This window comes from Rhineura floridana, chromosome 3 (assembly GCF_030035675.1).
Source record: "Rhineura floridana isolate rRhiFlo1 chromosome 3, rRhiFlo1.hap2, whole genome shotgun sequence".
Classification (NCBI taxonomy): domain Eukaryota; kingdom Metazoa; phylum Chordata; class Lepidosauria; order Squamata; family Rhineuridae; genus Rhineura; species Rhineura floridana.
Window position 1 is genome coordinate 40,260,346 of NC_084482.1, and position 25,428 is coordinate 40,285,773.

A 25,428-nucleotide genomic window follows, 5' to 3' on the forward strand; every position below is an offset into this window, starting at 1 on the left:
ATATACTGCACTGCAGTCGTCATATACGGGCATAACTGATGTAAATAACGCATTTATAACCAAAATAAACACATTAGGCCTTATTTTAAGAAAAAGTTTGTAGTTGGAAACTGATCGGGCGGTGGCGTCATGCCGTTAATTGTCCGTTCTTGTGAATGGGAATGGTGCTACCGTACATAAATGGAAATGGTGCTACCGTAAATATGTCCATACTTGTGAGTGTCCGTAAAGTGAAGGTCCGTATAGCGGGGTATTCCTGTATATCTTCTTGTGCTGACCCCAGTGTCATGCCAGGGGAAGCATGATTGTACAGTCACAGATGGTTCTGGGAATCAGGATGTCCAGTGTCTAGCTCCATCCTTACAGCAGGCACATGTGCGCATACTTTCTATTACATTGTAATCTTTTCTTTCCTAAGAACAGAGCCAAAGCTACTCTGAAATATAACTCTGACATTGTATCTAATGGTTGCACTGGAAATTCAGATCTAGAGATTCTTGAGTTACATTTTTAAGATTTAAAACTCCATTAGTGCATTAAAAGGAGAAAATGCTTTTTGCTATATATATTTTTATTGTACAAAAAAATCTAAAAAAGGATAAAGAGAAATTGGAACATAGGCAGTGGTTATGATATACTTGACAGACTAAAGCCAGTTACAGAACAAATTTAGTTTACACAACACAGAAGAGAAATATAGCCAAGGCAATCCTTACTTTTGTTTGCTTTCCTCTGGTTTTCTTTTTCTAAGATATGTATATGGATATATTAACAGCTGTTACAACCCCCAGTTGTTCTGACCCCAGTTCCTCATAAATGAGTGCCATCTCAATTTAATTCTTATGTTTTCAGTCAGTAACCCCTGTGGGACAGGAGTGAATAGATGCCTGCCTGAAACTATGTGCATTTGTTGAGTTTTTGGCAAAGTGAATAGCTAGGAGCTTTTCCAACTGGGGAAGGAAGACTATTTTTATGGTAAAACATTTGTCACATAATTCCTCTCTAACTCCAAAGCTGTTAAGTGAAACAGACCAGATGTGTTTTAATATGATAAATGACAATTAAGCCATCTAAAAAATTATTGTCAGCAGCATCAAAAATGTGGTGCAAGATGGGATGGTGAGATACGGTATGCCAGCATTCACACTGATTAGATTGGTTTCTTTTTTTTTTAATAAATTGGTCCTGAAAAAGTTGCAAGACAGTCCTCAGATCCACTGGGTGAAGGGAGTTGGATTGAACACAGGTGCCTCTCCATGAGCATAGGAGAGCTCTGCTGGCAGGGAAATCACATCCACAGTGGAGGCCCTTGCTGTGTCCACAGAAAAGTCCATGGGCAAAATCTACCACCAGCAGTGTTTCTGCTGGCAGTAGCTGATGTTAGGCCATGGAACAGGATATTCCAGAGCAGGGGGGAGGTGGAGCAGACGTAGCCTTGGATCTACTCGATTCAGGACCCTTTCATTCTCTTGAGAGAGGCCCAAAGATCAGGTCTCCCATCCATGCCAGCCTTCAGCTGGTATAAATAACTTTTCCCCTTGGATTCTATAGGGCAATTGTTTTTAAAAACATTCCGCAGGACTTTGGAAGTGATGCTGAATCCACCACTTCACACCCCACTCCACTTAGGACAGCTGTCAATCACCTCAATGCCTTTACATTTCATTAATGCCTGGCTTCTGCAATTAAGTCTCACACTACTGTTATAAAAGATATTGCATTCTTCTTCCACAGATGAGACAGAGATAATGCTAATCAGCCTCAAATTATACCAAAGTTGGTGAGGAAGCTTACAGAAGAGTTCAGTAGGTTTGAGGCTCAGCCCTTTAGTCCTAAATATTATACCATCCATTCTCCTGTTGACACATTCTTGACTCACTGCAACAAAAATGTAGTATTCCTTGTTTCCCAATAAATGAGGCACAGTCTGTAATTGTGTTAAAAGTCTAGCTTTAGTCTCTTCTCCCGGACTAATTATTTGACATAGGTTCTTCCCCTCATCCATGACAACTGAGGGGGGAAACTAAAGCTAGCTGGACATTGATTAACTAATTCTATATTTAGGATCCTCAAAAAGATCAAATAGTAAGAAGATGTACATAAATGCCCAGTAAGTATTTCACTGAGAAATCAACTGCTCAGTTTGCTTACCCTATGCAAGTTCCGTTCAGTAGTATGGCAGTAACAAGACACTTTGTGGCTTAGAAATCAGATATGTGTGATTGCTGGGATTGCAGAACTACATAGTGTATTGCCTTCAGCAGGAAAGGAACTATACCAAGATTCATATGCACTAATCTTCACGCACAGCCATTACAAAAAGAGAAAGCACAGACATAAAAGTATCTCTCCTTGAGCTCTAGGGTGTGTCACAAAAGGGAAACCCCATCCTAGTCTCTTTAAATCTTCTTTTAACCTTCTATAGTGCAAATGGTACCTTAGCCCAAAGCAGTCTCTCAATACAGAAAATTTTTACAGTGAACGTTCAGCATTTTTAAGTCCAGACGCTTTGCTTCACTCCTGCAAAGTCTCTGAGGCCTCCTCAAATGTCCTGATAGGATTGCCTCTTGCTTCCAAAGTACACTGGTATCCGTTTTGTAGAGAAAGGCAGCAGTTCAGGATGATGGTGGGAAGTGTGAATGGACACACTCCCCAAGCACAACAGAAGGCCTTGTTGATTAACATCAGCCATGGACCTAAAACCAACTTGCACATTTTAGGCAACTAAAATTACTATATGGCACAACACATGCTGTAATGGCATTAGCTTTCCCCTCGGAATCCCAGTTTCTCCTCATTAGCAATCAATTTAAGACAGCCAATGGGTTTCCATCTGGAAAGATTGAAATGACAGCTATGCATGTCCCAGCTGCAGAACTGGAGTGAAAAGCTCTGAACTCTTTATTTTTTATATTTTAATTTTTTAATATATTTTTACATTTTGTTGTTCAAGTGCTGTGTTTGGTCATGTGATCAAAACAAACAAACAAACAAAAACAATCTTGACCAGTGAATGGCCTTTTGGTCATGTGATTTAAAAAATACTTCGCCTGTGTCACTATCACCCTCAAACTCAATTCTTCATTTCACACACACACACACACACACACACGCACAGGCACAGGCACAGGCACACACGCACACACACACCCCTCTATGACATTCATGCACAATAATATCAACAAAAAGTTAATAATAATATACTTGCAGGACTGATATTTACAAACATACATCCAAAAATAACCATGCCTGCCTGCCTTTTGTGAGTCAAATTACCCAAAACCACGTATTGTCCCATCAAAGGGGCCACTAGTAGCAAGTGAATTGGATTTATCTTTCCAGTTTAGCACCATTGGGCAGTAGGAGGGGTGGGGTGGGGAATCAAACCACCCAAATCCCAGAAAGAAAGGACCCATGTTTCAGGAGAGACCTGCCCAGTTGTATGGTATATCATACATACTGATGGGCTACGTTAGTGTTTAACAGGGAAAGATGGACGCGTATATACAGGGATATTTTTGTACTACAGAATCAACTGCATTGTTGCAGTCCTAAGCGCACGCCTTCCCATGTAAGCATAACTGAACATAGCAGGCCATACTTCTGAGTAAGCATCCATAGGATCAGGTTGCAAGTCTCTCAAAATAATTCCTAATAGCATTTGTTCTACTGGACTTGCATGTGAAGATGAAAGATTTAAAGAGAATGACTTCTCCTTCACTCTAAATTCTCTTTAATATCTAGATACTCTATATTAATGAGGTACACATTAACCAAAGTACAATGAACTGGCCTTGATGACAAAACAATAACTGGAGAGGATTTTCTTCATATCCTATGCTATTAGTCAAGGATCTCTACTGACCACAGTTTCTGCCATGCACTGCTATTTAATGAGTTACTTGTAATCACATTAGCCCAGTACAGTAGGTTCCATTAATTAATTGCATACTCTGTGACTTAAGCCTAAACTTCAGCTGTTTCATTATTTTGAATGTCTGCTGTTATAACAGATTCAGAAATTTATTCTGTTTCCCCTACTGAATATACAAGCAAGACACAGCTCTGAATTATTTTTTTGGAGAGCTAGACTGCATTCAAAAATACCCATTTGGAGATGTCCCATTGGAAGAAGTCCAACTCCCAGGGATCCAATTTGATCATGATCGTCTCAGTTTTCTGCAATGACATGTATATATCCCTCCACCCCCTCCCTACAGCTGAGCAAAGCCACCAACAGGAAATTATATTTAATTAAAATAGCTTTGTCATACACTTCCCTCCTCTGTGTCTCCAACAGGGAAGGATTGTGTATTGCAAAGTATGTGGCTCTATGCCATAGCAGGTCATCTAAGAGCATCTCCATCTTAAAGCAAGATCAATCTGAAAACATAACAAAATAAGCCCTGGCTGATCTTGGCAGATGTAGAACTGGGTGTTGTGAAGGGTTGTTTTTTGTGGAACATATTTATGAGATGGCCCTCACCTCACTGAATGGAGATTCTGCATTTTCATAGCTTGGTGAGGAAATAATCCTCACTGCTGTGGCATGTCATACTGTTTCATGATATTCCTATCACAGGCTAACATTAATCTACATAACTTGATTATTTGTCAAATTCCTTTTTCAGTTCAAGCATTCTGGTTTCATTCCTAGAAACTCAAGCCTGCTTACTGATTTTAAAACAAACCATTTGCAGCATTCTGTTTTTATAGAATAGTGCTTAGTATAATGGTCTTAGAGTATGACACTGCTAACCTCAAATCTCTCTCGTATACACTTCCCACTTTTCAGCTTCTAACATGAGTCCTTCTAAATAGAGAACAATAAATTCATAGCATTTATATGCATAGCATAAAAGCAATGAAGTGACCACTGCAACTGAATTTTTGATTCATACTCTACTACTTTTGTACTTTCAGAAGTGGAGAGGCAAGGAACTAGGGGACATGAGTTGTAACAAACAGGATGCTATTTGCCTCCTGAACACAGTAAGATGGATACAAGACCCTTTTTGCTTTCTAAGGTTCAGCAGATACTATCTGTATACTTTTAAATTTTAGAGCACAAACATGAAAGTTGATTCCTTTGGACAAGAATTAATGCTGACTTTCTCAAACAAACCCCCTAATTCTTTATCAAATCTGGTGTTATACATGTGTAGAATATCAATAACTCAGCTAGCTGGAAGATACAACACCTTGTTCATGATGTATATTTGCACTGTTCTAGAGGAAAAGTAGTAGAGTATGCTGTTGCCTTTGTGAATGACTTGGATTTTCACAGCTCAAGTACATCAGGTCTGTTAGACTGAGCAGAGTGCATGTACAGTCCTCCTGCTGAATCTGTTAAGAAAATGGGCCCATCAGCACTGTTCTGATTGTCAGATTGTCCTTGTTGCCATAATGGATGGTGACAGTAGCAGTGTTGAAGAACCCAGTTGTATTTACATTCCTAAGTGCTAACTGTGGGGTGGGAGGGACTAGTAAGAACAACAGTTTTTCAGCTAATGTTAGAAGAAGGAGAATATCAATGTTATTTGTGTTAAGGAATGAACTAAAGACTTGTGTCTGGTTATTTATTCTAAAATTGAACTGTTAAGGAGAAGTAATTTCCTTTTTCTGTGACTCTTCACCAATCTCTGTTGGAGGGCATTAGCTACCTAATTCACAAACTGATCCATGTGGTGTATATATCCTGCTTTTACACAAAGAAGTGGCATCCCCTGAAGATCACATGATAAAGTCAATGACATCAATCAAGGAATCCCATCTCACATTTCTTTCAACCATCTGGTCTTTTTCTCTTTCCCAATTCAGGGAAAGATCCTATGAGGGTAAATGTTTTCCAAAAGAAACCAGAGAAGCATGAAATGGAGATAACTGTGCTGGATTAAAGTACTACTGAACAAGTATCTTCTTCGCATCTGGCATAGAGACTCACAGCAATTGTATCATTCAGAGAAAGAGAAAGAACAAATGAATTGTGGCATCTAAAACTATTATCACTTTCCATTGGATTGAAAGGACAGGTCACACCTCTTCAAGTACCGGATTCTCTACAGCTTTTCAGAGACAGCTGTTCTGATCAATCACAACAGTTAGAGATTTATTTTCTTTTGTTTTCTCTTTATAAGAGGACAGGAACTAGAGAAAAAATAATGGCATTGTTCTACATCATTATGTAGCAACTGCTCAGATTCCCCATTAATAAAAATACCGATTCAAGTAATGTCAGTTTGCTGGGACATATTTTTGTTAGATAAATCTCACACTAAGAATATCTTCACCTCTTCCCCAGCTTTTTATTGCTAAATATACTAATATGAAATTAGGAGGTTTGTGTCCTTCATGTTTCTGGTACTCTCTTTTGTGAAGCCCGGTGGCACACTATGAAAGAATCTTCATAATTTTGTTTCTATTGTAGCTTTTAATCTTTATGGGCCTAACTGTCTACCAAAAACACAAGCTGCAGAAAAAGGGAATGGAGGTGACAAATACAGCATATTGGGAACTTACAAAGCTGTGGAACCTGGAGATAACATGAAAAAATCAAGGCAACTCCAACCATTGAGGGCTCAGGGATTCCCAGCTTAAATCCACTTATAGACTTCCATTTGCAGAGCTGTTATGCCATATATACCTCAGCCAATTCATTTGCAACAAATGATAAATAAGTTAGTGTAATTTCGCATATGTTCATGACACTGAAAAGGCATGTTTCAGTGCTTTGAAAAAGGATGAAGCGCTTCAGTCTATAAGTGCTAGAGGGGGCAGTATAGCGCAAAAAGAGAGCTGTTCTCTGTGCAATTTGAGATAGGGACTCTTCCCTTTTCTGGAATTTAGGGTTTAAACCCATGAGAAGTGCTAAGGTTCTGCTCAGCTAGGACAGTGTTGAACACCCCAGCAACAGGGTAGAGTGGGATATGGAGTTAAGATTTACCACAGCATCTCATCCTATGCATCTTCATCCAAGTCTTCATCTATGCCTTTGTCTAAAGGTTGCCCACTGGTCTGGTACTCAGTAACTTCAGATCAGTACAGCAAATATTCAATATGTATTCACCTACAAAAGGAGCTAAGTTTATCCATACAGGAATTCATCTGAGTGCTTAGATTCACAGCTTAACTCTTTTACAATAAGTGCTAGATTTGGAAAGGCCATCTTTTGTAGGGTGAATTAGTTTCTGATGGTCATATCCGACTCTTCTTCCCCATTTAATGACACCTATCATATCCATAATCAGAACATCTCTGAAAAAGCAACTTCAGGAGAAGTCAAATGGTATAGTTTAAATTGCTTTAGTGTAACAGAACAGCTGTAATCCTGGCAAACAAGCTTATGGTTGGCTCAAAATAGTCTTGCTGAAAACTTTGAACAAACACTTGGCTCCAGGTCTGCTACAGACCCCCCTCCAGTCCATCACCCCACACCCGGGGTCCAGACCCATGACAGGAATTTCTGAAGGGTTGCATCATGCCACACAGCAGCTCACTAGACAGCCCAAGCAGAGAAGTGGAGAAACAAGCCCTAAAGCAGCAGGAACAGCTGAACTCTGGAGAAACAGGGATTCTGATTTCATACTGTCATGAAAATAGCAAAAGGGAAGTAAAGACGCCACAATGGTATGAGTAGTCTGAGCCTGACTGTTCCACTTTGGTGCAAAAAGATATTGCTATTTCAGAAGGACTTCTCAGTTGCTTTTCTCTTTTTTTCCTATTTCAATAAGCAACTGCAAATTCTGCACCTCAGATATAGTAATAGTATGAACAGTCTGCAGCAGCAAATCCTTGCATGAATATAATCCATAGATGTCCCTTACAGATGTCCATAGGTCTACTTCACAAATGCCACAATTAATCTAGCATCACTTACTCAATGGTTCTTTACCTGACATTTTCCCTATTTGAATGTAGAGGAATACCGAAATGCTTCTGCAAGAACAAAATTCACCATACATGCCATCTCATTTAAGTGCTTCAGCCTTTGAGAACAATTGCTCCTTCCGTCTATAACTTGGCTCCTGACAGTCTTAATTGAACAAATGAGTTTTTCCCATACAAACTAGATTCAAAGTTTTGTCCCAACCACAGGTGGAAATTCAACATGGAATAGTTGAACTAAAGTAGCTAACAGCAAAGATTTCTGGAATTTGAACCACCAACTAATGCGTTGCTGGTTGGATTCAAGGTTGCAGCATTTTTCACTTGCACAGAAAATCCACACTGGAATCAATACCTTGACTCCATATTTACAGCCAACATAGGTAACACCACAATCACTAGGCCCTTATATTCACCATAAGAGCTTCTTCTACTTTTATCTAATCTAAGGATTGTGGACCATGTATGTGGAATCCATTCTAACCCAGCATCTTCCCAAAGGCTGTCAGAGGGAGGCCAGCAATAACTAGATTTACAACAAATTGGACATTATCTTGCAACTTACAGCTTGCTAGAGACATCATCAATGTAGAGACTCCAGCAGGAATCCTATCTGATCCATCCCTTATATGCCTATTTCTAAACCTAGAAATCATAGGTTCAGATATGACATTTGCTAAATTTTCAATGTGCAGTTACTGTTCCATCATCTAAAGAGCAATTATCTCCCATCTGAGGTTCTATATACTGGGGTAGGGGGTGGGGGAAGAGTAATACCAACTCTGGATTAAATTCATTCATTCTGTGGCATACTAATTAGAGGCTATTTCTCCACTTTTTGTGAGTTAATGTTTAGTTTTCCTATATTATCCAAGATTTTGTTGCCTCCTGTAGTAGAAGCAGAATTGCACTATGTTTCTGGGTTAGGGGAAGGAAGTTTACTGCAGTTTCATGGAAGGCTGGCAATGGTGTAAGGATCTACATAAGTGCATTTAAAAATAAAAAAAATCAAGCACTGCTGTGTTACTGCCTAACATCAAGAAGTCATTAGCCCAAATTGTTAAGTAAAGCTACATTTGTACAATAGAAATATTAGGAAGTTGTGACCCTCCAAATGTTCAACAACTTCACATTCCATCAGCCAACATGGCCAGTAGTCCAACATTCAGAGGGACACAGGTTCTCCATTCCTGCACTAGCCATTAAAAAAATCTTGCAAGTAGCCATATCAAATTGATGGGTCTAATTCAAATCTGCAGTTAGCAAAGAACAACTCTATCATATTTACATGCATGTGTGTGTGTGTTTTCATAATTGAAGCATTAGGCAAAAATTGTGCTTAAAGTAAAGCTCTGTGGTGCGAATGAATAAGTAAATAAAATCAATTTATCTCCTCCTCTACTGTATCTTTGATAAGAGATCCCCTTATGGCGTCTTTGAGAGACTCCTACTCTGTAAGTGAGGAAACCCTCCTTGGTATAATGCAAATTATACCAGAGGAGAAAAAGGAAATAGAGGTCCTTTGTCATGGACAAAACTCTCCCCCTGGTCCTTTCCCCACTATTTCAAATAGGGACTTAGAGTAGATACACTGTAAGCTAAGGGCAACTTTGAATTCACTGAGTTGGATTCATACTTTTCTAAAAACAAGGACACTGAAGAATATTCACTCTTGGAGCAAATATCAGTCTGCATGAGGGATACTGAAGAATATTCACTCTTGGAGCAGATATTGTCAGTCTGTATGAGAGATACTGAAACTAAAGAGTTGGACTTGCATCCAAGGCAGGTAGAATTGGATTAAGTTTACAGGCTGTACCTCCAACTCCATCACCACACCTTATAACCATGCAACACAGAAGAGCATTGCAAGTGGATTTCAGTTTCCATTTCTCTGGGGGTTCTCCTATCTCTTTAGGGATCTGTCTCACAAAAGGCAGGCAGGTTCAGCAACCCTCAAATTCCCACACCATATTCCCCCTCCCCCCAAAAAACAAAATGCCAAATATTCCCCAAGCTGGCTGGTTCCTTCCTCTGTCTTTCTTCATCTTAATAGAAAATATTTACCTCTTTTTTGCCTCTTATCTCTATAGCTCCATACAACATTTTATTTAACTTAACAATCACAATCTAGGAAGCTTTCACTGTTTGTAAACTGGTTGAAGAGCCTCTCTCTTTCTGATGAACTTTTTCACTTTATAATCATTTTGCTCGCAGATCGAGAGAGCAAGAGAGTTGGGAAGAAAAAGAACACCAGTAAAAGTAAAGCTTGAGCAATTATGGTTCAAAGCGTTTTGGAGGAAAAGAGAAGAATGCTCATTTCAGATCTGCCTCAGCGAGGAAAGTATTGATCCAAGCCAACTCATTCACTCTCCAGTAACGTGACGTCTGTTTTGATTATTGCACAGTGCATGATGTCACTTCAGAGATTTTCAGTTCTATCCATCTTGTTCTTTTCCCACAATTATTTTCTCTTTAAAATGTTTTAAAATGCTAAGGAATGGATTCATCAGTGTCAGGGTACATAATCAAAGCAGGAATCCAGGGGAATCAATAGAAAGGAGTGAAAGGACAAGCAGGGGGCTTAAGAGCATCCACACCTGTCAACAACCATGCCAGGGATTTTGCCATAGATTATCTGCTGTTTGTCATTAAAGTATAGCATGTTGATGGGGGACATCTTGGTGGGTGTGCAGCAAGGCCCTGCTGAGCCCCGGGGATTGGCCTGCTGCACCAGATGGGTATGAGGATATTTCTGCATGAACATATACTCGCACTGGCCTGAACAATAGTTGGCTTTGTACCGCTTGGGAGCGATAATCCAATCCCAGCCGAAGGCCTCAAAGTCCACAGTCAGCGGGTAACGGCAGCAGCGGGACTCAGTTGAGTGCTCATCGCAGTCTAGTCCCAGGTTCCGCCGGGACCGTTTGTTGTTCTCCAGCACACGCAGCTCCATGAAGGGGTGCTGGGGGTGAAATTGGAAGGGAGAAAACACAAAGATACGTGTTCATGTGCAACATCTACTTACCCATATCCTAGAGATAGAGATAACCAGCCCCATGGAAGAAACCCAACCCACAAAGATAGACATTTGAAACATGTCAGTTGCATTAAAAACCCTAAGCCATCCTTCTAGCCCAATTTTACCCTGTATATCCTTAAAACCAACTATTTATATATATTTATCTCCTCAGCCTTATCCAATTCTCCCTAGCCCCAGCCCTTATTGTCCTTCCAAGACAAATCATCTTGCCTCCAGTCCTAACATGACTTATCACAGCATACAGTAATTTATCCAGTTCCCAGCAGGAACCGTGAGTATTGCTTTTCCTCTTTAATAAGGCCAAGCACAAGCTGCTTATATATAGGTATAGGTATATGGTTATTGGAGCTGGTATAGCACAGTGGGGAGGAGAGCCTGGCTGGGAGTCCAGATCCCCGCTTTTGTCTCCTGGGTGTCAAGGGCCAGCTAAAGATCACCCCCACAGTGAGTGGCTCAGGAGTTACGTGCCCTGCCACCTGTGCAGCCGTGGGCAAGCTGCATAGTCCCAAGGAGCCCAGCTGCCCCCCAGCTGACATTTGCGGACAAGGAAGGGGCTGGCTTGTGCAGCTGTGGCAAGCTGAGCAGGCCCTAGCCAGCTGGGGAGGACTAGCCTCAGAGGGAGGCACTGGTAAACCCCCTCTGAATACCGCTTACCATGAAATCGATCGACTTGAAGGTATGGTTATACTTTCTTTTAAAAAAATGTCAGCAAGAGAGAAATGCAGTATATGGAATGCTGACCCAACCGCTGCTGCCAGCAGAAAAAAAGTATGTAATCTAACTCGGTAGACCAAACAAAATATCAATTTGTAGGTAGTGGATGAAATGAAATAAGGGAGCTCCATAAGGAATATTAATTCTATTTCTATGCACATATCTTTATGTGATTTTTTTAAACTTTGTATTTTTATTACAAAATCATCTGCATGTTGTAGCAGGGTTTCAGTTAATTGGATCTGAGTTATACTTAAAAGAATAAGCTTCAAAGGACAAGTAATAGAATATGATAAAAGGGGAGGGAGAAATAAATGAAAACGATATAAATATGGAGATATTTTATATCAGTAAAACACTTAACAAAAGTTATTTTAATCTCTGCACAGTAATTGACTAAATGTCTGTTTATATGAAAAAATAGTTTAAGACTGACGGAATAATGAATCAAGGAATGTATGAATCAAATAACCTATAACAAATTAGATCTCCTTCAGACAAATCAGTGAAATAAGATAAGATACTAGTTCAAAATGTAATTTCCTGATAATGGCAAATATTTTGCTGAATTCTGGATATTTTGAAGTGGAGATCTGGGTGTCAGAGAAACATCAAAGCTAGACCACATTCACACCATATATTTATTCTACTATTATTCCACTTTAAACAAGCATGACTTCCCCCAAAGAATCCTGGGAGTATAGTGTGTGAAGGATGCTGAGAGTTGTTAGAAGACCCGTTCCCCTCATAGAGCTACAATCATAATTATCTGGGAAGAGGGACTGACCGTTAACCACTCTGCAATTGTAGCTCTGTGAGAATAAGAGTCTCTCAACAACTCTCAGCACCCTTCACAAACTACACCTTCCAGGATTTTTTGGGAGAAGCCATGTCTGTTTTAAGTGTTATAAAGTGGAATAAATGTATGGTGTGAATGTGGCCCTAGTACAAATTGGAATTAGGCTGTCTTTGTTAAGTAAATAGTGTTCAGCCTTTGTGAAGTGTTGAAGCTAGATGAAAGGTAAGAAAGGCTGGAATGTGCCTGGGGAAAACTGCTGGTTTTATCTGTTGGAGAGAAGGAAGAATTGTGCCTGTTAGTGCCAGTTACCCTACCATGGCTATTTCAGAACTGTTGAGAGAATATTTACCCAAGTAGAGGCCAGTAATATCAAGATGCACAGTGATTTTGCAATTTATTTAAAGACCAACTAAGTGTGTGGGAGATCCTCACCAGCAAGGCTAATACTGTGATCTGGCATGTAAAGGCATCCCTAACCTAGCATTACAGCCTTTAAGAAACTAGGAGGCAGGAGGAGTTGCAACCAGGAGGGCAAACAAATGGGTATGGAAGGGAAAGCACTTCCTTTCTCCCAGTACAGCATCCTAACATACAACTCACTGATGGCACTCAGGAAGTGTGGTGCCTTGTGAACATCAAATCACTGGGACATTTGGGTGATCATTGATTCTGAAAGACTGTTCCCTCACTAATCTCCCATCTATTCTCCTCAGCACATCTTACCCTAATGCTACAATAGGGCATGGAGGTATGTTCTAATAAGTCACTTCTATTAACAAACATGTGTAGCTTTTATGAGCTTTGTGGAAAAAGTGTTTTTTTTGGCCTACAATGCCATGTTAGGGGCCAGGATGGAGAAAGTAGACAAGTGATGCCCTATTTACCCACCAGGCCTTCAGCGCCAGGCCCAAGAGAGGTGACGGCCAGGTCATTGCCATTGGGATCAAAAGCATTGATCTCGATACCCCAGTTGTTCTGAGGCTGCTTGAACCAGTTCTGCAGCACATGCTTGAAGTCAATGCTCTGCCAATGGCCTATGCGAGAATTCAGGTCAATCTTGAGTGAGCGGATGCGGATGTGGCGGCTACCATCCTCTGTCACTGGCTTGAGGCGTAGGATCTGTAGGTAGACTGTGGAGGTATGCTGAACAGGCCGCAGGTATACCCACAGTTGTGCCTTTACTACCTTGGTGAACATGATCTTGGGGCTGAAGTTGAAGAAACAACAGTGTGGGTTACCTTCAATCTGTACCACAGGGTCCGCTGGCAGAGAAAGACAGAGAAAGAAGCAGTGAGCAGAACTTCTTCACAACACCAGTTTCCCAGTACTTCATTCAGGGGCTTCTGCCTAAGAAGCCATTCACATATCTATTTTAATGAATCACATGGCTGTTTGAAAGTGCTTTCTGTTGCCTGAACATAATGGAGTTGGTTTTATACAATAATAAGATACCCTCAACAAGTTGTGGAAATTGGCCTCAAACGCAGCAAACATTAAATCCTCTAGTCAGATATTCATTTACAACCGTTTATAGCTCTGAAACCCAGAGAACTATCTTTTAAATAAAAGCAATCAAGAGACCACCTCTTATATTTCTTAACAACATAAGACAGGAACTGATTCTCAATTGTAAACTTGACAGCTGTGAAGATGGGACACTAGTACATCATCAGTGGATGTTTGGGCCCAAAGGGGTTGGATGGGAAGGATCATCAGGTTGGTGTTCATCAAAACATGGATTGCCATTTATGGAATTCTATGGTATTAAGTTGGAAGTCACTCAACTTGACCAAAAAAACCCAAACAAACCTAGCTTACTTTAACATTTTAAAACCTTAATATGTTAAAAAAAAAAAGGTTATGTTGCTTAGTGAAGTCCATAGGTTAGATTCTGAGTTCTCCTCTGCAAATGTAAGGGCTTATGATCCAGCAGAGGATCCCACTGTTGGAAGGAAGGAAGAAAGAAGGGGAAGGAAGTTAATTTCCCCTGTGGCCACACCCACATTGTTATTGAGGATCCCCCAATGCTTCAGAGCCAATTTTCAGGGGGGTACAAAGAGTTTCAGGGGAAAGGTAGAAATGGCAAAATCATTTCCTTCCTTCTGCCAATAAACTGAAGTGTACCATGAGTGGAAGTCCATTCACATGATGCTACTGTCTATGGAAAGAAACTTAGAATCCAAGCCCATGTGTATAAACTAGATCACTTGTATTTTAACCTGTTTTTATTGTTGTACACCGCCCTGAGAGCTTATTGCTAAAGGGCGGTATAAAAGCACAATAAATAAATAAATAAAATCAGAACTACACCAGTTTATAGGAAACATTTTATTTATTTATTTAATTTATTAGTCGCCCATCTGGCTGGCTGTCCAGCCACTCTGGGCAACGTACAACTTAGGCATACAATACGTAGGCATTAAAAATCTAAAAACAATGAAGATAAAATCTAACCCACCCCAAAAGCCTGCCTGAAGAGCCAGGTCTTCAAGGCTTGGCGGAAGCTCATCATAGAAGGGGCATGGCAGAAATCATTTGGGAGGGAGATCCACAGGGTGGGGGCCACAATTGAAAAGGCCCTGGGGCTGGGGTGGTGGAATTGTCTATACACTCTGAATAGAAGAAGGTTTGAGGTCACTGCTGTGTGCAAAGCTATTAAAATATATCAGTTACTTTTGCAATGAACATCATTTTCCTGCCAAAGGGATATTAACTATGGAGCAATCTGCCCTGTGGCAAACTTGATCCAATGAGGTAACATCTGAAGTTCTTATGATTGCAAATAATTCTGATATCTCTTAGTAGCAAACAGGGAAGAGAGGACAGATTGAATTAATACTAAATTGCACTGGCAAATAATGGAAAAGTACGGGAGAGAAAATGGGGGTCAGTGGCAGAATGATATAATAAAACTGTTATCTGGAACTCGGGGACACAATGCCCTAGGGGGGACATATTGGCATAGGTCAGGGGTGGGGAACGTCAGACACCAGGCCAGCTTTGGTCCTCCAGAGTTCTGAATTTTACTCACTAGGCCACTCCTAGCAAACTACAGCCACCTGTCCCACAACTGATGTCATATGTGATATCAGATGTAGGACAGGTACTGACATGAGCTCCTCCTTGTTCCTTTGCTGTTAGAGCAGTACAACAATGGAACCAACTACCCAGGGATGTGGTAGGCATGTACTAACATGAGCCTCTGATTGTTCCTTTGCTGGAGCAGGGAACGCTCTCCCCATCCCCAGCCCATCACAGAACAATAGATTTGAAAGGGGCCTATAAGGCCATTGAATCCAACCCCATGCTCAATGCAGGAAAGCAACTTAAAGCATATACTACTGGTGGCTGCCTCTTGAATGCCTCCAGTGTTGGAGAGTCCAGCACCTCCCTACATCATTGGTTCCATTGTTGTATTACTCCATAAGAGCTAGGAAATTTTTCCTGATGCTCAGCCAAAATCTGGCTTCCTGATCAACTGATGGGCAGCAGGAGCATGCCCTGCTCCAGGATCAGGAATGGGTTTGGAATTAAACCCCTACTAGGTTACACAGAGCCTCAAAGCCTGGTCTACACATGCAGAAGAATAAAATAGGGATGAAGTGGCAGAATGCTGGTGTGATAGACTAGAAAGCAGATGCGGATTCCAGTTCTGAGTACTCCACCATATTAAAAAAAACCTACAAATAAAAAACTAGCAAGGCATGGACAAATGTTATCTCCCACCCATCACCAGTTCTGGTTTTCAATTTCCAAGGAACTTTTAATACATGTAAGCATTTATATGAGCAAGAAGGGGTCCCCAGTTGATTAAGTATGTTGGCTCCAGTGACAAAGCATTAAGGGCAAGGGCATCTGCAGGAACTTTTCTTGGGGGGGGGAGTAAATATTCCACTCTTAATGTCCTGCCCCTTGCAACATGGACATAATAATAATGAACTTCACCTGTACTGGCATTCACAGAGTAATTTTTTAAGGTTTTACGAACTCAGAAAAAAACACTTTTTGATAATATGAAAGCAGAATTAAAAAGATAATCTCACTTGCAACTACCTTTTGTTTTTTAATTGACACACTATTCCTCTCTCACAACCACGCTAAAATCCTGAATACTTTAGTTGTTTTCTATGGGCAGCAATCACTTCACCGCCAGGGAAAACTAACAGAAAAAGCTAACGCTAAAGCTAAGCAGGGTCAGGTCTGGTCAGTGCCTGGATGGGAGACCGCCTGGGAACCAGATGTAAACCGCCTTGGGTTTCTATGATGAAAAGAAAGGCAGGGTAGAAATGTAATAAATAAATATATAAATAAAAATAAAACCAAGCCAAGAGTCTAGATTGCTAATGTGTATTTCATTCAGCCTGCACATTTCCCGTCATATCTCAGATTCTTCAAATACTGGAAACGTACTCTCTTCAAAATGAAAGCTGGGAATTATGGCTCATCTAGGGGGAATACCACACAGATGCCCATGTGTCAAGGTAACAAGCCAAGATGGGCAAGCTGAAATTCTTGGTTTTAAAGGAGTACATAACAGAAACCAAGTGGAGTTGAGAGAACTAGTGGGGTACAGTTATCTCTAGATATATACTCTGTAGGAAAGTCAGAAAGGCATACTGGAAGTGGTGTCATTCTCTATATAAGACATAGTGTCAAACTAGAAATGCCCAAAGGACCAGATTCCTCCACAGACTTGCTATGGGTGCCAATACCAGGCTCCAAAAGTTACTTAGTATTGGAGAAATACTATCACACATCCACAGCCAAAATGCCCAGGTTGCTCTTGAGATGAAGAGTGAAATCAAGGAGGCATTCAAAGAAGGAAGTGTTGTAGTAATGGGCGACTTCAGTTATCTTCACATTACCTGAACAAATGTTCCAGTCACAACAAAGAGGTAAAAATCCCAGATACCATAAATGGTATCTTCTTAGGATGAAAGATCAGAGCCTGTGGAACTTCCATACTTTTATAATGCTTAAGAAATCCTGGATCTGACAGGAACAGAAAGTTTCCTTCTGAGACTTTAAAAACCAAAGCAGTTAGAAAGATAATTTCCATCTAACTAGTATCAAATATATCCTTAAAGGAGAACAAGTCCTCTGCTTCACAGCAGGATCCTGAGGAGAAAACACTCAATTGATAAGTGAACCCTAAAGAATTATTTATGCAGCACTAGAGAATTTCAGGAAGGCTATGTGCTTATGTGAGTGACTAATACCCAAGAAGTCTACAAGGTTGTGTGTACTTTGCCTCCTAAAGGGATCAGGTTTCATTTTACTAGGGATGCAGCTGCCTTTGGAGTTCTGCATTCTACAGCATCATGCAAAAGAATAAAGAGGGCAGCTATCTGAACCTTCACACAATCCTTTGTATAATTAACGAGTTTAAGTAGAAGCTGCCTTTGAACATAAACTGATTCCTGCACTTGGTTTTGTGGATGTGGGTCTTTTTTATTATTTTATAGCCTTGACCTTTCATCTGATCTCATTGGGTCTACCGTAGAGCACTATACTGCTTTGGTTTGTCCTGTGATGGAGCAATGTCTAGTTATTCCAAGCTCAACCGGAAGAATGAAAAACTGGGTTGTTATTTGTGAACCTTCTTTCTCCTATTGACCCTTAGGCACCACTCCAGCACATCTATTTTATTTTATTTCATCTTCCTTGATGAATAAATTGGCAGTCTGTTGGGTGTGAGGGAAGGTTGTTTATCTGATGCTAGTTAACCTGCCTTTTTTATATTTTCCCCCTTCGAACATGATATGGATATAGTGCAAATTATATTTTGTTTATATGTTTGGGCTCCAGTAAAAAGGGATGATTCCTATTTCAGACTTTCAAGATTATTTCAGATTTTTTTTTCTATCTTTGGCTGAACAGGGACAACAGCCAGAGTAGTGTGTGCCTAAGTATCAAGCAGAAGACTCACATATAAGCAGTTCTCGGTCCACTTCAGTAGCAAAATGTGCAGCTGAGCAAGAGACGGGAAAGAAACCATTCCCTTGAGCGCTATGTATATATGTCTATGGATGGAAGTAAGAACAAGGTAAGATAAATAGGCTTGCTGGTGACTCCTAGCCACAATAACTAGAAGCACACATCCATGTTAGAGATACTGTAGTTCTGGCCGCCAGTTGCCAAGATGGACATGGATTGCTATCATTGCCTGCTGATGAGCTTCCCTGTCACATCTGGTGAGTCACTGACAGAGAACAAAATGTTTATTTGGATGCACAATAGGTCAGATTCGTGCATGGCACTTCTTATCATTGGGATGGGGGCAGAGAATATAGGTTTAGAAAATGATGTGGGACCGAAAAACAAGATCTCGCCCAGGACCCATATGTTATTTAACCCAGCTCTGAATAAATCCATCCAGATCTATAGACATTCTCTATCCATGTCTACTTACCCATTTTAATCCTTCACTCCTTGCCCTAAATTAGTCATATAAGTACAACGAGCCCCATACCATGTCTCTAATCAATGTTGTATCTGAATGCTTAAAGAAGGTTAGTAAACCAGCAGGACAGTATTATATTGATCATTTCTACCATTCAGTAGTCAAATAATTCTGGATTTCCTTAACAAAGAATGTAGTAAGCACAGATTCCACTGTAGATTCTTGGAGCACCCTGCTATTTATTGAATATAAACTAATACTTTTTTCCTACTCTCCATTGCTGAACCTGTCAACAGTGACTGATCCATGAAAAGCTTTGCTATACTGACAATCTGTGTTGTTTTATTGTCCTTTGCAATTTGGAGAGTGTCTGTATTATGCTATGGTTTTATTCAAATGCCTTCTGCACAGTCTGCAAGTAAATCAGCCCTGAAGGCACTTTTAAAGTTTCCTTCCAACTAGTGTTCTTGTTCTTCAGCACTGGCATTTCCTTCACCACTTTGGTACATCCCTGTTTTAAGAAAGCCAGTATTTACGTAATTGTAGTAATGGTTATCAAATGGTTCATCTCTTGTCTCCTGTTGGTCTGTAATCCATACAGTTAATAAATTAACAGTCGCCTCTTCTCTTTGGTTTGCCTGTTCTAATCTGCCCACCTATTTAGTCCATTGCATATCCACGCTCTTTTCCCCCATGCACTGACATACTGCAATTGCTCCTGTTTCACTTATACTTTCCACCTCTCATTTTGCCCATAATCCTATGTAATTTTAACACAAGTCACATTTGGCTGCCCTTGCAGCCACCTACCTCGGAGAGATAGAAGTGGACATGCTGATACCAATAGGGCCAGTCAAACACAGGATTGCCAGATCCTGCCTACATCTTAATGTTTCAAGGTTGTAGGAGAGAATGCAGCCCTTTTGCTTCATCTCACATTCCTCTGCCATTCCTCTTTGTCCATCTTCTCTTCTGCCTGCTGTAGTAGGGAAAACTTCAGTTTATTCTGGAGCAGGTGAGGAAGGAAAATGAGCAAAGGGAATGGGCTGAAATCTGGCAACACCTCATTAAAAGTTATCCAGAGCTTTGTCTAAGCATGGAGAAGGTATAATTCTCAGCATGTGGAATTACAGACCAAGGGTGCAATCCAATACACGTTTGCCTGGGAGTAAGTCCCATTGAACCCAATGGAGCTTACGTCTGAATAGACATGTATTGGATTGCAGCCTAAACTGGGATAGAGACAAATCCCGCTTTCCAACCTTATTATGAGCAGATAATAGACGAAATGGTGAGATACAGAGAACTCCCCTCAGCCCACATAGGCTGTGCAGCATCTACCATAGGCACACCTATACAGAAAGAAGAGCCAGGTATTTACAGCAGATAATATCTCCCTTACTCACTCATCTCCACTTCAGTATGCATATCAGTATATAGACAAATGGCACAAAAAACACAGAGAAGCATTCAAGAGGACAGGTAGCTAAGTAAGAGGGCAGCTCCCAGTCAGGACAGAGCAGAGTAAATCAAATAACAGGTAGAAGGCAGCATTTACCGAGAAACAGGAAGCACAATGCATTTCAACTTTAACCTGCTCTTCATCAGGGGACAATATAGCAATGCAAAATGGGGAGATGATCTTTTCTCTATGCTTTTGTTCAGCTAATAGCTAAATAGGGTTCCTCAGTTGTCAGCAATGGCTGAGGCTGCTAGGTGCTGAACACACTACTTACTTGGGAGGAAGCTGGAACAATAGTTTTGCAGATTTGAACACAGGCAGAAAAGGAGAAAACTCTTGTGAGAACACTATTTGCCTTGGGGAAACTAGTAGTGCTTTAAAGCAGGAGGGGGAAGTTTTCCAGCCCAAGGACCGCATTCCCTTGCATTCCCTTCTAGGCAACCTGCCACAGGCCAGCGGTGGGCACTCCAGAGGCAAAAATGGGTGAGCATCAAAAGTATATGTTGCCTTTGTATACCAGGCTAGTTTGTACTCACATGCCCCTCTCTATCAACCATCCAGCCCAACAAGAGGCATGGAGTTCATGAAGACATACCAGCCAGACAAACACACTAAAGCTGCAGCCTGTAGAGAGTTCCAAGGGCCAAACAGGGGGACACATTTGGCCCCCAGGCCTCAGGGTCACCATCGCTGCTTTCAAGACTAGCATTGCATGTCTGGATGCTTCCTTCCTCTCATATGTTCAGCTTGTAATATTTGTAAATAAACAGACATTGTAAACACACAGAAAGCTTCAAAATACTATGTCTTCCCAAGGGACTAACTGTCCCTAGAACCCCCTACTGCTTGGAAAAATGGGAGCACAAAACATGCTCTTGAGGAAAGGGAATAGATATACACAGTTTGGACAGGTGTGAGGTACACAGACCATCTGTTGCAACAAGCTGCCCTGAGCTTTGCAAGAGAAGTAGGATATATGTACATATTACACAGGGACAAGATAAATACATCTAGAATAACCTCTGGAGATAGTGTAATCCACATGTTAGTGGCTTGGATAGGATCATTCCTTCATCGCATAGATAAAGGACTGAATTGAGACTTCCTTTGAATTCCTACAACAGGTAAGCCAATACATAAATGCCAAGCATTCCCAAGAGTGGCAGTGAAGATCAGAGAAATACACACAGCAAAGATACTGGAGACATGAGATCCCACTCTCCTGCAGCCCAGAAATAATGGTCAGGGGGAAATGGAGGATAATATCCATCTAAACAGGCAAACTAGGGACTGGGAGAGAGACTGGGATTTTTGCTATTCAGATAAACTAAAGAGTGAGAGAAGGAGTCATTTTCCCTTCCCAACTTCAGCTAGCAGCTCCCAGTGGCTACCCCCCCTCTGTTCACAGACATCTGGGTTACATTAAGCTAGGAGTGCCCCTTGCCCCTGCCTGCCGCACCCCGCTCAGTTTAATCACCCCCAGCTGCATGTGCCATGAACTGCAGGCCCTGCTAACACGCCAAGGTCATGACACGGACTGGCTGCCTCACCCCGCACAGCCAACCAGGAGCAAAGGCCTCTACTAACAAATGCCCAAGGCAATTTGCTGTGCACAAGTACCAAATTAATGCTGTGCTCCCCTGGGAACTTCTTTCCCTCTAGCCTAGTCTCTGCCAGATCTTAAAGTGACAGAAAACCTCTCCCCCTCCTACCAGCATTGTAGGCCTAGCTCTGTGAAATGCATTGCACAGTCACAGACATTGCGCAGACTGAGGTGGAAAGGGCAACTATGAGACTGGGACTGGGAAAGCACACAATCCAGCCTTCACAGGAAGGCATGCTAACTTATTATGTCAAGGTTCCCTAAGTTTATCATGAGGTTCTGCTGAAGTGACCTTGTCTGTGAGCATAATTCAACAGCACCCACATTTAACATAAAGTCACTCTATTCCAGTGGTTCATCTTCTCTGTATTCTCAGTGGTACTGAATGTGTCTCACCCAAAATTTACCAGGGCGCTGTCCATGGTTCTGTGCCCTGACCCTAGCTATTCCCCACATGCTGTTAGGGAAGGTTATGGCATAGGGAGAGTAATTTCCAGATACTGGTACTTTCCTCCCTGAGTAAAAAGTGAGTTTTCAGAATGGCATGTTCTGCTTACTTGAATTTTTCTCCATGTCCTCCTCATTGCTGATGACTAGCAAACCTTGAATACAGAGCTCCATGGATGCAGCTAACTCAGTGCTCCATGGAATTCAGGAAGACTTAAGGCAGAAGTGGTCAAATCTGAGATGAATTTGGTCTCAAATGTTGGAACTGCAAAATGATTCAAGTAGTTCAAATAGTTATTTGACCTTCATCAAAGATAATTGGCTAAGTTCTGAGGGCATTATTGCAGTCTCCACATCTGAACCTTTGTAAATTCCCCATGCACTTTGTCAACAAGGAGTGAGGTTTTTATGGAGCATAAATGGAGCATGCTTCGCAGGGTGTTCTGAGGGAGGATTATTATTATAGATACAGAGGAAAAAGAGGACTTCCGTAATAACTTTCACCCATCTTCAGGAATTGGTGAATGCTTTCTTATACAACTCACTCCAAGTGCAAACTGTAGTAACTACAGAATTGGCTTCGACTCCCACTTTGGGATATGGTCTCCACCCTTAACCACTCCCACTTCAGGATACCTGCAGTCTGTGTAGCCACTGTGACCTGATTCTCCAAGCACTCAGATACTAACTTCCAAAACTAGTTATGGGAGGCTACTGTTCCGCACCATAGAAGTTATCCTGTGGTGTTCTGCAGAGTTCCATCTTGTCCCTCATGCTATTTAACATCTATATGAAGCCACTGGAAGCTGTCATCAGGACATTTGGAGTGAGATGCCATTGATATGCAGATGACATCCAGCTCTACCTCTCTGTTCCATCTGAATCAGCAGCTGAGGTGTTGAACCAATGTTTGGAGGCAGTGATGCACTGGGTGTGGGCCAATAAATTAAGGCTGAATCCTGAAAAGACAGAGTTTGTATGTCCAGGAGGTGGGACAATGGCCTGTTCTGGGTGGGGTTGCTCTTTCCTTGAAGGAGCAGGTCCGCAACCTGGGGCTACTCCTTGATTCAACACTGTCACTGGAGGTTCAGGTGGCCTTAGTGGCTAGGAGTGCCATGTTCCAGCTCCAACTGGTTTGTCATCTTTGGCCCCTTTTGGACAGAGATGACTCAGCCACAGTGCTCCATGCTCTGGTAACTTCCAAACTGGATTATTGCAATGTGGTCTACGTGGGGCTGCCCTTGAAGACAATTCGGAAACTTCAACTGGTCCAAAATGCAGCAGTGAGATTACTGGCTGGGGTTCCCTTTAGAATTCATATAACCACTTTTAAAACAGCTGCATTGGTTGCCAGTTCATTTCCAGGCCCAGTTCAAGGTGCTCACATTAGAGTTTAAAGCTCTAAACAATTCCCAAATATCCGGAAGACCCCCTCCTTTCCTACAGACCCTCTCGAGTGTAGAGATCAGCAGAGCAGAGGTTGGTAGTTCCGCCACCCTCAGAAATTTGGGGGGGGTGGCCTGGCAGAAGGCATTCTCTGTGGCAGCCCCTAAGCTGTGGAACTCTCTCCCCACTGAGGTGTGTCTGGCAACTTCATTGTACAATTTTCGGCAAATGCTGCATCCCTTTATCCTGGCCTTCAACACCCAAGATGTATATTTTTAGGACCCACCCTTTTTTCTGTGATGTTGTTTGGGTTGTTTTTAACTGTTTTTAATTATGTGTTTTAAAATGTTGTAACCCCCTGGGATCTTTGGGTGAAGGATGGGTAATAAATTCTAATAACAGCAGCAGCTGCTGCTGTGAACAGAGAGAAACTGAAAAGAGAAAGTGCGTATCTCTAATAAATGCACACTGGGTGAAAAGCAACACATACTGGTGCATTTATTTGTTTGTTTTATTTTGGTAAATTTATACCCCACCCTTCTATCGCAATACAGTATTCAGGGATGTTAACAGTAAACTTAAAACAGCTACAAAAAATCAATTTATAACACAACTTATCTATTTATTTATTTTTAGCAGGGGGCAGGCAGGCAGTGCAAATGCAAATAAAGACAACTTAAAACAAGAGATCAGCCCATTAAGTGAAATGCCTTTCAGAAGAAAAGCATCTTAACTAAGTGGCAAAAAGCCAGGACTGAGGGGCCCAAATTAATTTTCCAAGACAAATAATTCCATACGACTAGAAAAAAAGTCTCTCCTGAATCCCTGGCACCAGCCTGTCTGGGGCCTGCGACACCCGCATGCACACACACCCCACCTACTTCTCCATTGCTGCATGAGAATGTCCTGCACACTGCACATGCATGGTTGCCATCAAGCAAGATGGCAACAGAGGCTTCCCTAAGGGGCTGATGCCCCCGCCACAATCTTGGTTGATGGCAGTAGGGGCACTAGCCCCTTAGAGAAGCCTCCATTGCCATCTTGGTTGATGGCAGGTATGCGCACGCAGCAAGCACAGCATTCACAGCAATGAGAGAGGTAGATGGAGCATATGGATGGACATTGTGGGTCCACACAGTTTGTATGGGGGGGCTGGGAGCTCCCTCTCTGTGATCTGCGGCAGGGTCAGGAGTCAACACTACTGCAGATCACTGAATGGGAGCGCTACCCTCCCACCCTAAGGAGGGGCCCATCAGGGGCCCCTCTGGGCCAAAGGGCTCCAACTGGGAAGAAGGGTGGGATATAATAATAATAATAATAATAATAATAATAATAATAATAATAATAATAATAGTCCTCAGCCAGGGCCCGACCTGCTGGTGCCGGCCCTGCCAGTCATACTTTCCTCCGCAATCAATGGGATATGGAGAAGAGCCTCCATAGCAGTTCTTAAAGAGAGGGCAGACTCATATAAGAAGATATAGTTCTTTAAGTGTCCTTTGGGCATCCTGGGCTCACATCATTTAGTCCTTTAGGACTTTGTGGGTGAACATGCCTAGATAGTGTCCTTAGGACATATACATTCCTGTTCCAATCTTTCCTTATCCCTTCCAAAATACACATGTCACAGCCAGAGCTATGGAACATCTTTCAACATAATTCTTCTATAGTCCAAGATGTTTCAGGG

General features: G+C 41.6%; 1 protein-coding gene across 3 annotated transcripts in view; it reads right to left on the minus strand.

Annotated features, from left to right (window-relative positions):
* Positions 1-625: 625 nt before the first annotated feature.
* The window catches only part of GDF11 (growth differentiation factor 11), a 39,908-nt gene continuing 15,105 nt past the window's right edge, over positions 626-25,428 (minus strand). For 2 of the 3 annotated variants that reach the window (XM_061615456.1, XM_061615455.1), the window contains 2 exons: positions 13,329-13,702; positions 2,618-10,849 (listed from right to left, as the gene is read on the minus strand). In XM_061615456.1, the coding sequence (XP_061471440.1) occupies positions 10,469-10,849; positions 13,329-13,702 (755 nt within the window). In that variant the 3' untranslated portion in view covers positions 2,618-10,468. Of the gene's footprint in view, positions 10,850-13,328; positions 13,703-25,428 lie in introns of all 3 variants that reach the window. The other variant, XM_061615457.1, reaches the window with a different exon arrangement.